The sequence below is a fragment of the Sapajus apella genome, unplaced genomic scaffold, assembly GCF_009761245.1.
Source record: "Sapajus apella isolate SASKATOON/1434 unplaced genomic scaffold, GSC_monkey_1.0 scaffold1771, whole genome shotgun sequence".
NCBI lineage: Eukaryota > Metazoa > Chordata > Mammalia > Primates > Cebidae > Sapajus > Sapajus apella.
The window spans coordinates 1-12,822 of record NW_022438697.1 but is presented as its reverse complement, the minus strand read 5'-3'; the positions used below and the strand labels follow the sequence as shown (position 1 = coordinate 12,822).

The 12,822-nt window shown below is 37.3% G+C and overlaps 2 protein-coding genes across 3 annotated transcripts; both read right to left on the bottom strand.

Annotated features, from left to right (window-relative positions):
* Nucleotides 1–3,263: 3,263 nt before the first annotated feature.
* On the bottom strand, nt 3,264–5,601 carry LOC116546976 (transport and Golgi organization protein 1 homolog). Its single transcript, XM_032273086.1, has 3 exons — nt 5,507–5,601; nt 5,206–5,343; nt 3,264–3,309 (listed from the first exon to the last, which is right to left on the bottom strand). Exons 1-3 carry the CDS (start codon nt 5,583–5,585, stop codon nt 3,293–3,295), a joined length of 234 nt encoding a protein of 77 aa, XP_032128977.1. The 5' UTR covers nt 5,586–5,601; the 3' UTR covers nt 3,264–3,292.
* LOC116546975 (transport and Golgi organization protein 1 homolog) lies at nt 5,598–12,397 on the bottom strand. Of its 2 annotated transcripts, none has more exons than XM_032273084.1 (7): nt 12,283–12,397; nt 12,101–12,191; nt 11,786–11,924; nt 6,566–6,667; nt 5,993–6,053; nt 5,852–5,887; nt 5,598–5,776 (listed from the first exon to the last, which is right to left on the bottom strand). In XM_032273084.1, exons 1-7 carry the CDS (start codon nt 12,358–12,360, stop codon nt 5,630–5,632), a joined length of 654 nt encoding a protein of 217 aa, XP_032128975.1. In that variant the 5' UTR covers nt 12,361–12,397; the 3' UTR covers nt 5,598–5,629. The 2 variants fall into 2 exon arrangements, with proteins under 2 accessions (XP_032128975.1, XP_032128976.1); XM_032273085.1 differs by having other exon boundaries at nt 5,852–5,883; nt 5,989–6,053; nt 12,283–12,394.
* Nucleotides 12,398–12,822: the final 425 nt, after the last annotated feature.

Here is a 12,822-nt window from a genome sequence, read left to right as displayed (position 1 = left end):
TAAAGCTGATACTCGCCACACTTGAGCTCACTGCCACAGCAACAGGCAATGGTCGTGAAATTATTGTAGTGGTACAGTGTGTACTATAGCCACCTTTATGCATCTATGATTCAATACTGTGTCTTTACATGTGTTTACTTTCTCCCAATTGTGAATGGCGTCATGTATATCTGTGTTTGTGTGTGCAAGCTTCCATAAACTTTTTGAAACAGATTTTTGTATATTTTACAATAGTATATTATAAAGTAGACTAGTATCTATATATATTTTATGCATTCATGACATACCTAATTTTTTTTAATATTTCTAGGCCTTGTGGTTCATTTGCAAGTTCTTTGAAATTATGGCAAAGTTCCAAAAAATTTCCCAAGGTAATTTTTGAAAAAACTCTGCATGTAAACGGACCTGCACAAGTCAAAGTGTTTTGTTCAAGGGTCAGCTGTATTTGGAAGAGGAATCCCAGAGAACTTTAAAGTAAAGGTAAAGGCTTACAATTCATAGTAAAAAATGGAAAAGAAACAATAAAAGGACCTCAAGGGAAATAATAAATGCTGTCTGTTCTACAACAAACCTTACAGCTGAATACTTATCCACCAAGGCAAATTAAGAAATTTTCTTTTCTATGCTGGACAGACCCAAATTCTAAAGTGTTGTTTCCATTAGAATCCTCAAATAAAAGTAGAAAAGGCACCTGAAACACTATCGCAAGGAAACCTGTGAATGCTCACCAAATTCACTTCTAGGCACATCTCTTCGACTGAGAGTAGCAGAGAGTGGTCTCACAGCTGGCTCCACTGTCAGTGGACGGGAGCATTCTCCACCACTCACATTGGATGGGCCAAAAGAGCCATTCTGGCTCAGAGGACATAAAGATGACCTAGTACACAGCCAGAGATGTTAAAAGAACACGTGCGGAATATTTCTGGCTTTTTATAAATAGCCCCGTTCCTTGTTTATTAGAGACAATGATTGTCCATCTAATCACAGGACATTATGCAGCACCCTTTGTGTCTTAAGAAACTTGGGGGAGAAGTTACAGTGCACTCAGCCACCTTCCATGATGCATTGCAAATCCCTGCATTTGCAGTTGTTTCAGCCAGGGATAGAGAGAGAAGATAAGCATGCCTTACAAGTTAATCACTACTGTTCAGATCATCTTACCAAAGGGTGGAGGAATTGGCCGAGGCCCGAAAGGTCCATAGAGCTGAGGTGGTGGTCCATATGGAATGGATGGTGGTACAGGGCCTCCCATGGGGATGCTCATAAGAGGGGATCCCAGGAAAGGAGGGGGCCCTTTTGGAGTCCTATTAACCTACAGAATAGAAGCAATTGACATTTTGAAATACTCTGGTATGACAGACAAAAGCACCAACACCAGTAAAAACTAAAACCCAATGAAGAACATGTTAGGCACTTGTCCGGAGAGCAGAATTAGTGTGACAACTACCGCTCTCATTTGTTCCCACCGACAGCTTAGAAAGGTTAAATTTACGTCACAGGAGTGACCACTTTTGCTATAATCGTATTTTTGCTTATATCTGCACGTGGAAGGGAAAAAATAGGTTATAAAGGGAAGTCATTCCTGACTAATACTATTTCTAAGGCAGTCACTCCCTCTGCACATCCCTCCTGTCACAATAATTTCCAGATTTAGAATGCAGAGAATGAGAGGGAATGAAAAATCCATTCTCTACCATGTCATAGCAATTATTCCGAGTACCTTCAACAGGCCTTACATATGTTAACTCGAATTCTCCTATCTCTAAATCTCTAATAGGACCATCTTGTTCTAAATATGCAGGAACACAGACACAGAGAGTATTACATAATTTGCTGACAGTCAGACAGCATGTAACAAACTGGGCTGGAATTCAATGCCAGGTTTGACTCCAAGGCCATGTCCTTCCCACCTCTACTTCTCCTCTCTAATAAAGTAGTCTCTACTGCCTTTGAAGTCTACTTCAAAGGGGTCTTGGGTCTTATCCAAGGTGCCCTTGGATAAAAAGATTTCTCAAGAGTTGTGTATTCCTCGAGTCATGTGCTGGAACTTGAAAGCATGTTCCAAGAGAAACAATGTTATATACACAAATTACACAGGCACACTCTATTTACCTTCATTCACAAGTAATACCGCCTACTCTGAGACACCGACTTATCATTTCCTATGGGGAAGTGATTTGGAAACTCTCAATCATTAAAATAAATGTACTTTGATTTCAATACAGAGAAGCATGGTGAGGTATGATCAGAGGACTTACCAGACTTAACAGCTAAACAATTTACTAGAGAACACACTTATGTGAATACTGTTTAAGGACACTGCTGAGAACTGGCTCGATGGGTAATTACAAACTTCCCCTATTCAGCACTGCACTTCCAACAAACATTTTTCTGTTATCAATCTGTAATTTCAGATCATTCACAAGATGTTTTGCCTAATACACAATTGCAGATATTCTTAGATAGCACATGTCCAAATGAAGACATAATAAGGAATTATACAATTTACAATGAATTTACATTGCATGAGATCATTAAACACTGAAATACAGAAGAGTGGGGACTTTTCACTTTCGTTTCAGTTAATTACAGTTACAGCAAATGCTCTACACAGGATAAATGTCTAACCAAACAGGAGAGAGGAAAAAAGGCCAACAAATCAGTCAGATTTCAGCACCACTCCCAAGTCAAGACAAAAGTAAGATCAATATCGCCAGGCAATTTACTGCCCAGTTCAGTCCACACTTCTAAGTACTTACTGCTACTGGATGCTCAGCTGAAGACGTAATGCTGGGAACTGAGGGGACTTCATGCTCTTGGAGAACAGTTTGCTTTTTTAGAAAAATAAATGAGACCGTGACGATAGAACACACAAATAGGAGATGAAGCAAAGAGAGAGTTGTAGGAATAGCTATGTGTTCTTGAAATAACTATTCAAAATGGGTACGTTTACCTTGCCTTCATCCATCACCCTGGTAGGGGAAGAGCCTCTTGAGTTGTTGTTCATCATGCCAGCTGTACCAGATTCTGCATCTGTTAAAGACCAGATAACTGACATAGGCCTACTCTGACTTGTGTACTCTATGAGTAGTTTAAAAAAAATCCTCTCCCCACTTCCTGCATGGCTTTAGACTCTTTAAACACTCTTTCTCCCTTACCAGGAGGAGAGGCTTTTCCAGATGCCTCAGCAGGCCACTGAGGGTGAGACAGAGACCCATCCACACATCCTTGTGAAAGAAATAACAGAGCAATTGTATATATTTTTCAAAAGAAATAACAAATTGTATACAGGTTAGGGTTCAAGTCTATCTGGAAAGCAACATTAAAAACGGGTCTCCCAATACTCATGAAGGCAAATCATTTATAACTTATTCACGGACTTAAAGAATTAAAATATAAATACTGTGCCGTGCGCCATGTTGCACGCCTGTAATTCCTGCACTTTGGGGGGTTAAGGAGCCTGTATCACAAGGTAAAGAGATTGAGACCATCCTGGTCAAAATGGTGAAACCCTGTCTCTACTAAACATACAAAAAATTAGCTGGGCATGGTGGCATGTGCCTGTAATCCCAGCTACTCAGGAGGCTGAGGCAGGAGAATTGCCTGAACCCAGGAGGTGGAGATTGCGTAAGCCAAGACTGCGCCATTTTACTCCAGCCTGGGTAACAAGAGCGAATCTCCGTCTCAAAAAAAAAAAAAAAAAAAAGGATATGCACTGCACTGAAAGAACAATAAATCCTGTACATTAATGGTTTTGGTCTACACTTCAAGCTACAGACTTCTATATACAGTATTCTACATTGTGATTATTGTTCAGTGTATATATAATCCGACTTCCATATCTTACTATTATAGACATATTTAGGATTCAAAATAGACTCAACCACATTTCATACTACGTATAGTAATGAGAAGTCGAAACCGGTATGCCTCATAAACTATAACGTTGCTAATGCAAATACAGTTGATTGTTGAACAATGCAGGGATTAGGTGTGCTGATACCCTGTGGAGTCAAAAACCCACAGGTAACTTTTGACTCCCTAAAGCCTACCTACTAATACATAGCCTACTATTTACCAGAAGCCTTACCAATAACATAAACAGTTGATTAACACATATTCTGTATATATATATATATATATATACACACTATATATATATAATATATATATATACTATATATATATATACACACTATATATATATACATATATATAGTATACTGTATTCTTACGTTAAAGAGTAAGCTAAAGAAAATGTTACTGAAATTTTAAGAGGAAATGCATGTACAATACTGTATTGTATTTGTCTATACTGTAAGTGTACAGGATCTGTTTACCAGATGAATCATCTGACAGAAATGACAGATAACTGCTTTTTCACACTCCAATCTATGGTGTATATCAAAACAATTCCACTTTTCTAGTAATATCATGACTTTGCTTCTTGAGAATACTTCCAGCATCACTAGTGATATTGCATTTGGGTCACATGGTGTTATTCAAGGTTTATGTTATTGCATTAAACATAAAGAATGCAGAAGAACCAGGAGATATTACGTTTACTTTATGCATTTATGATTTAATACTGTGTCTTTACATGTGTTTACTTTCTCCCAATTGTGAATGGTGTCATGTATACATGTGTTTGTGTGTTCAAGTTTTGATAAATTTTTTGAAATAGGTTTTTGTATATTTTACAATAGTATATGATAAAGTAGACTAGTATCTACATATATTTCATGCATTCTTATCATACACAATTTTAAAAAATATTTCTAGGTTGTGTGGTTCATTTGCCACGTCTTTCAAATTATTGCAAGTTCTAAAAAATTTCCCAAGGTATTTTTTGGAAAAACTCTGCATATAAACAGACCTGCACAAATCAAACCTGTGTTGTTCAAGGGTCAGCTGTATTTGGAACAGGAATCCCACAGAAATTTAATGTAAAGATAAAGGCTTACAATTCAAATTAAAAAAATAAATAAATAAAAAACAATGAAAGGACCTCAAGGAAAATAATAAATGCTTTCTGTTCTACAACAAACCTTGCAGTTGAATACTTATCCGTCAAGATAAATTAATAAATTTTCTTTTCTATGCTGGACAGATCCAAATTCTAAAGTGTTGCTTGCATTAGAATCCTCAAATAAAATGGAAAAAGCCACCTGAAACAGTATTGCAATGAAACATGTGAATGCTCACCAAATTCACTTCTAGGCATACCTCTTCGACTGAGAGTAGCAGAGAGCAGTCTCACAGGTGGCTCCACTGTCAGTGGAGGGGAGCATTCTCCACCACTCACAGGGGATGGGCCAAAAGAGCCATTCTGGCTCAGAGGATCTAAAGATGACAGCGTCTTGTTACCATTTTATGACCGCCTTTTGTTCTTAAGTTCTTGCAATTATTTTTAGGGTATCATAACCATTATACACAGAAACAACAGTCATTTATATACATTTTACACCCAAAATAGACTGTTGCCCTTTACAAGTTGCTCCCTTACCTCTCTGGGGAGGGTTTTGTGTATTTCGTCTTCCCAGCATTGGTTTTACAATCACAGGTTCTTCTTGCAGGATTGTCATCTTTTCCGTGAATTCTAATAGTCTTGAATATAGAGAAAGAGTATTTAAGAAAGACTTAAATATGAAACAGAATCCAATTCCTTAAGAGGTAACACTGAAAACATAGGCATCAAAATCACATACTTGTGTCTCAAGTTTGTAGCTTCCATTTTCTCTTCAGCTATAGCTCTTTCTGCAGCACGAGCTTTGAGCTATTGAAGAAATACATTCAAATTAAGTTCTAGGAGACTATGCACCAAATAAAGGAAAGAAAAAAGAAATCTTACCCAGTTTTCATGAGCTTTCTTCTCATGGGTAGCTATCTGAAAAAGATAATACATCACAAAATATGCTTACAGATTCATTATAATAACCTGTATTAATTATCAAAGAATTCTGGGCACTAAATGAGAGACTAGAATAATTACCTGGTTTTTAAATAATCGCTCTGTTTTCTGTAATTCATTCTCCATTTCTTCTATTCTCCGCCTAAGAATTACACTTGGCTTTATGAGTTAAAGCACAACCAAATAAAAACCCAATCAATATGACTACGTTAACACTTACCCTAACAACGGTACCCTAATGGAGCTACTTTAACTGTTCCTAAATATGTTTATCAAATAACCCTGTTATCTTCCACCATAAACCTTTTTTTTCCTTTTTTCGTCCTTTAACTATATCATAAAAAAATTCCCAAAGTTAGGACTACTGGGTCTATCAAATTGCAAAATCACCTTAATGGCTTTTGATACATCATACAACAAACTGCCCCCCTCCCACCCCTACCCCCAGAACTGTTTGCATGAACCAAGTTCCCTTACAGTTTTGCCAGCACTGGGTATTTGTTAATGTTTTTCCATTTGTTAACTTAAAATTTAGTTTTTCTTTTGTGTGAATTTATGTATTCATGTCCTCTAACCATTTATTTATGCTTTTTTGCCAAAAAAAACCCCCTAGTTTCATTAGCCAGTGACACCGTCTTTAGAGGGTGAACTTACTTGTAAGTTTTTACTTCCTCTGCAGCCGAACCTGCCTTTTCATCAGCAGCTGATAGCCTCTGCTCTCTTTGTTGTCGCTCATACTCTTCTTGACTTAATTTCCTAAGATAAAACCGGTGGTCAGTGAAAGTATTTCTCTTTTCCTCCTGGCATTCTGTCGGAATACTCTACTAAAATGTCACTTCCTATCTTATTTTTAAAAATGCACAGACTATAAAAAGTCATAGGAAGGAATTCAAACTGTCTTTTAGGATAAAAATCCAACTGTGGCCTGTTGATACATCACCTGCATTTTCTAATGTCTCATAACTCTTTCCTTACTAGTAAGTAAATGTAATAAAAAAAACACTATGTGTCCCATGGGAAAGACTGTTGTGTTGAAATGATGAATGCTCACTTTTCTTCAATGTAGAAAGCCAGGACTGATCAACCTAACACAGTTAAGCTTATTAGGATAAAACAGGAGATAATTACTTCTCTTATTTGTAACCATGGGAAAACCACTAATTAATTTTCTTATGGGCTGTTTCTCAATCCAAGACTGGTACCATGTTAAAGACAGCCAATGAAAGGGCGTTTTAGAACATGCCTTCTAACTGTACAGCTAACCACAGAACATTTTCACACTTCAGATATGGAGCTCCCCTACCTATTTCAAAGGAATCGCGATTAAGCAGAGAGACAAATCGGAGTATTGCCAATGTCTGTTGAACAGAAAAAGAATCCAAACTGTCCTGTAATCAGGGTGCTATGTACTGAAAATTGGTTTTAACCTGATAAATTTCAAGCTCAAGATGTCAACATACTGTAAGCAGATTGTAAAGGAAGCAACAAGTAATGGTTTAAAAGTGCTACTTGTAGTTACCCTTGTACTTCTTTACTCATAATCCTGATACAAAAGATACATGAAACTTTTCTATAAATTGGAAACAAAAATAGAGGAGCTATAGTAAAAAACATTATTAACACCAAAGAGAAAAAAGTGTATGTATTCTTTTATAACTGCTCATTTAATATTTCAGCATATATTTTGTGAGTGGTTATAACATACTAGTTACCTTTTAAGAGGCTAAGATAAAGGTTTGGGTATGGTAAGTACCACCTCTGCACTAAAAGAGCTCACAGTTAAATGTATAAAAGGTTCATATAAGAATAGAACAATCCCTCTGTGACTCTGGCTTAGAAGGAAATGTGTAAAAAACAAGTCTTAAAGATTCAAGAGAATTTTGCTTCCAATAATGGATGAGTTAGTCTGCAAACACTGAAAATAAGAACATATGGACAAAAATATAAAGAATGTGCTTGAAGGCATCAGAAAGCTAATAAGGCAGTGAAGAAAATCCAGTAGGAAAAACCACAGTATTATTAGTAAGTCTGGCATTTTAAGCCATTGTCCCCCAGGTTCATCCACACATTAAAGATAAGCCAGACATATACGAAGGTTGAGAACAACTTTCAACAGATCCCTGGGTTCAGAGAAACAAGAGGTGAGTTTAGGGCTGACAATGAGAAGGCCCCTGAGAAAAAGCCCTAGGCTTTGGGTTGAGACTAGAAAAGAGCTGCACACTTGGAGTACTGAACAGGCAATATAATGTTCTTTAAACAGACTAAGCCATTTTTCAATGAACTTAATAGCTAACTGGAATAAAGTGATGACCACATGCTAGAGGTAATCTCAAATCTTTTCTGTAGGATGATAACATCATCCAGGACCTCAAATTCCCCCTACAATTTTCATAAACAATGTTCGCCACTCCATCAGAACCAACCAGGCATTTCATAAGAAAAGACAATGTGATTGCAATCTAAAAGACAAGAGAAACAGACTCATAAGGGTTCCACATAATAGGATTACCACATAGATTTTGAAACAATTGTGCCTTACATATTGAAGGAAGTAAAAGTCATGATTATGGATTTCAGCAGAGGATCAGAAACTGTAAAGGTAAAAAATAGTAAGTGAAACCAAAAAGAACTCAATTAATAATTACAGCAGATTAGATAACTGAGGTGAGATTTTAGCACACTGGAAGATAGGTCAGAAGAAAACATCCAGAATGAAGCAAATTCAGGATGTAGGAGCACTGGGCAAGGGTAGGGGCACTGGGCAAGGATGAGGGATGCTAGTATGTTTAACTGGATTCTCAGGACAAGAGAGAATGAAATGGAATATGTGAAAAAAGATGCCCCAAATTCAAGAGATATTTATAACCTCAAACAGCATAAATGCAAAAGAAAAAGCAGGAGGGTAGAGGTGGAGGGGTGATGACAAAAGCCTGCATGAGGCATCTCCCAATAAAATTGCTGAAAAACCAAAAGGAAAAATGACTAAAGGCAGCTAGGGAAGGCATGATGTATTTGAAAAAGAGAAAATAAGAATGATAATAGATTCCTCAGAGAAACTTTAAAACTAGAAGATAATTGGTTACCTTTAAAGTGCTGGTATTAAACAACTATCAAAATTCCATAACCAGTAGAAAGATCCTTTTAAGGTTGGGCGCAGTGGCTCACACCTGTAATCTCAGCACTTTGGGAGCCCAAGGCAGGTGAGGTCAGGAGTTCGAGACCAGTCTGACCAACATGGAGAAACCCCATCTCCACTAAAAAAAAAAAAAAAAATTAGCTAAGCATGGTGGTGCACACCTGTAATCCCAGCTACTCAGGAGGCTGAGGCAGGATAATCACTTGAACCTGGGAGGTGGAGGTTGCGATGAGCAGAGGTCGCACTGTTGCAGTCCAGCCTGGGCAACAAGAGCAAAACTCTGTCTCAAAAAAAAAGATCCTTTTAAAATGGAGTCAAAATAAAGACACTTTCATACAAAAATAAACTCACTGAACCTTAATTCAGGTATATTCTTCAAATAGAATGACAGTGATAGCAAATGGAAGACTGAAGATGTAGGAGAATAAAGTATGATGGTAACTATAAATATGTATGTAAATTGAGTATCAGCAGGATAGCACTGTAAAACACAAAACATTTTGTGGTTTGAGCTATATAGAGCATTACAATACATTACCACAATAACATTTAAGTCAGGGGGAAGTTAAAGCCCAGAAAGGGGTAACTCCTCAGCCTGGTGCCTGGTGTGGTGGTTCACGCCTATAGTCCCAGCACTTTGGGAAGCTGAGGTGGGCGGATCATGAGGTCAAGAGATTGAGACCATCCTGGCCAATATGGTGAAACCCCATCACTGAAACAAAATACATCTCTACTGAAAATACAAAAATTAGTCAGGCATGGTGATGGGTGCCTGTAGTCCCAGCTACTTGAGGTAGGAGAATTGCTTGAACCCAGGAAGCAGAAATTGCAGTAAGCCGAGATTGTGCCACTGCACTCCAGCCTGCCGACAGAGAGAGACTCTGTTTCAAAAAAAAAAAAAAGATAACTCCTCTATGAAGAAAGAGGCAACTCCCTTATGTCAGACTTTGTAATAAGTCCAAGAAACCTACTGTGGCCTTTAAGGTAAGTACAACAAGACAAGCAGAACAGCTTGTAACCACCAAGCTTAAGTAGAGAAGAACAGAAGAATTTAAAGTACTCTAACAATTCAAAAAAAGGAACATAGAACAGGCCATCAAATAAAGAGAAGATACCAATATGTAGATTTAAACTCAAATATATTTTAGGAATTACATTTAAGAAGCAAATGAGTGCTCAGTCTGTATAGCTACCTGTTTATTTATGCTACTGACTCCAGAAAAGATTTTTAGGAGTATGAACATGTGAGTAGGTAGGTGACTGCCAGGCAGAAACAATAAAGGACATTTTTACTGCAGAAAAAACAGCATACATAAAGACAAAGAAGTTTGGAGTGGCATGGAGAACGGTTGAGTGTCTACAGTTCAAGAAGCAACAGAAGAAACCACAGGAAGTGCACCTGGTGAGGCAGCTCAGGGCTAGCTGAGGGGAAAGTGGCCTCTGTACCTGTTAAGGAGTATGGAATTGACCCTCAAGGGAATGGAGCATACTTGATAGACTTCAAGCACATAATGACATGGACAGACTTGTATTTTAGAAAGTTCACTCTAGCAGCTATAGAGACAATCAGAATTTGGAAGCAGATGTATAAGAAAGACTGAAGATAGACAGGTGATTAGCTAGGGGACTGGCATAAAAGATGGCAAGAGCCTGAACACACACAGTGACTTTAGGGGTGGACAGCAGAGTACAAAATACACATGGAGACTGAATGAATGTTGTGGCACATAAATGGGTTAACTGGATCATGAAGAAAAACAGTTGCCAATTAAGTAATTCACATTACTACTGGAGGCAGAGACGTGCTCTTTTTTTAAAAAGTAATGAAATGAGGAATGTCTCTCTGAAGCAGGACAGGCAATTAGAGTTGGCCTGAGCAAAATCTGGAAAATCTAAATGGCTGCTGGGTGAGCAAAGAATTAGAGAAAAAGTTAATGGTATAGTTTCAATGTTTAATGGCATACGGCAGTAGCAGACTAAGCATTTTAAAAGGTTAAATTTGCTTAGCAAGCGAGGTCTTCTCACACACTGCCATATACAACATAGAGTAAAATATAAGAGCAAACACAAATAGTAACTGCCACAGACAATCTATTTTTAGAGAATTCAGATGTTTTTGTGGAGAAAAAAATTGAAATGAATTATAAAAATATGGTTTTCAAAAGATACCTAGCTCAAAATTTGAGATGCGTATTTCAGAAGATTAGTATCTAAATATATACACCAAATAGTTCTATATTCAAAACTCCTCATCTTTGCCACAATTATATATAGTCTGAATATTTGACTCTGTGAAATCCAAAACTTAATGTACTTTAATAAGTAAAACTTCCTTTTTTGAAGTTTTTATTCTACTAAAACACATGTCATACAAATCACTCAGACTTTTTAAATGAAATAACATAATTGACCACAAAGAAAGGAAAGTGAAATAAGTCGTGGAACCACAGAAAAGGCATGGACACATCTTCAAAAAAGAAGCACTTCCACAGCAGTAACTGCCAGTACCAGTCAACTGCTCCCCCTTACATGAGTTACAGGCAACAGTTTCTGACAACTGGTTAGAAAGGAAAGAAAAATGCAGGTTATAAGAAACAAAGCAGATAGGAAGAAAGACAAATTTGTGCTAATTAGAGATGGAAAAAAGTATAAGTAATCCTAAAAAAGATAACATTGTCTATATTAGTACACCTTTATTTAGACACATGACAGTGAACAGTAAATGATGAAAATCTTACTTTTGCAAAGCCATCTCCTTCTGCTGATACAGTTCATTCAGAATCTCCCCTTTCAGCCTCAGGGTTCTGAACTCATCTTCCAGTCCATCTTTGGCAGATAGCAGTGAGTTGCGGTCATCTTCCAATTTCTTTATCTGGTCTGTAAAGGGTAAAACATTTGAGCTCTATGTGTGTGCACAAGAACTTGGGAACTTGGTTGGGAGTTTGGTGCTGAGAGGAGTGAGAAGTATGAAAGCAGGAAACCACTCTTTATCTACCTAATGCAATTTTGCATCGTTCCAATACATAGCAATTTCTTCTCAAGAAGCAACCTACCTTCCAGGTTACATTTAGTGGACATGGAGGCTCTTAGCTTAAGTTGTAATCGTTTTAGATCCTCTTCAGCTACCGATATTGCAGTCTGTGTCTAAAAATTACAGAAGAGAGAAGTATTCATATAAGGGAGACACAGTGAAAGCATTCACAGGCACTTATGGGACTCTAAAAAAGGATTATACCCGAGAGACATCCATCATCTGCTTAATTTGATTTTTCATCTTCTCATTCCGGTCACCTAAAAAACAAAAGATTTTCATTGCTTTTTCTTCCCTTGTGCTTTAAATCTGTATTTTCTTGATTTATGCAAAACTAAACAATTATCATGTTCAAACATTTAAAGAACGAACAAAAATAGGACAGAATTAGACTGACTTTTTAGAGAACTGCAAACCTAGATCCAAAAAGTGAATTCCCATTTGCAATATATTTATAACAATAAATACGTTATACATGCCATCCTTGAGCAAGAAGAAACATGTGAGATAAAGCTCTGTCTTCTATCTCAGATCTATCTCCACCTGGGCTTAGTAAGTGTCTCATTCAGAAACATTCCCTCCTATTCGCCTCCAGAATCTTCTATCAAGTGTGGTTTAAAACACTCACTAGGTAAGCAATATCCAACTTGAGAGACAACATCTAGAAACACTTTCCTCATCAGTAAACACTGCTACCCCATAGCTTCCACTCTCATGGCCTTAGTTTCTGGATCCAACCACCTC

What these genes read in the sequence shown, in the direction of transcription:
- LOC116546976 (XM_032273086.1), bottom strand. Translation starts at nt 5,585, where the DNA reads ATGACAATCCTGCAAGAAGAACCTGTGATTGTAAAACCAATGCTGGGA. An exon ending in ACAAAACCCTCCCCAGAGAG is followed by an intron (nt 5,344 to 5,506) that starts GTAAGGGAGCAA and finishes TGTCATCTTTAG; the next exon opens with ATCCTCTGAGCCAGAATGGC.
- LOC116546975 (XM_032273084.1), bottom strand. Translation starts at nt 12,360, where the DNA reads ATGAAAATCTTTTGTTTTTTAGGTGACCGGAATGAGAAGATGAAAAAT. An exon ending in AGATGATGGATGTCTCTCGG is followed by an intron (nt 12,192 to 12,282) that starts GTATAATCCTTT and finishes TGTAATTTTTAG; the next exon opens with ACACAGACTGCAATATCGGT. An exon ending in CACTAAATGTAACCTGGAAG is followed by an intron (nt 11,925 to 12,100) that starts GTAGGTTGCTTC and finishes TACCCTTTACAG; the next exon opens with ACCAGATAAAGAAATTGGAA.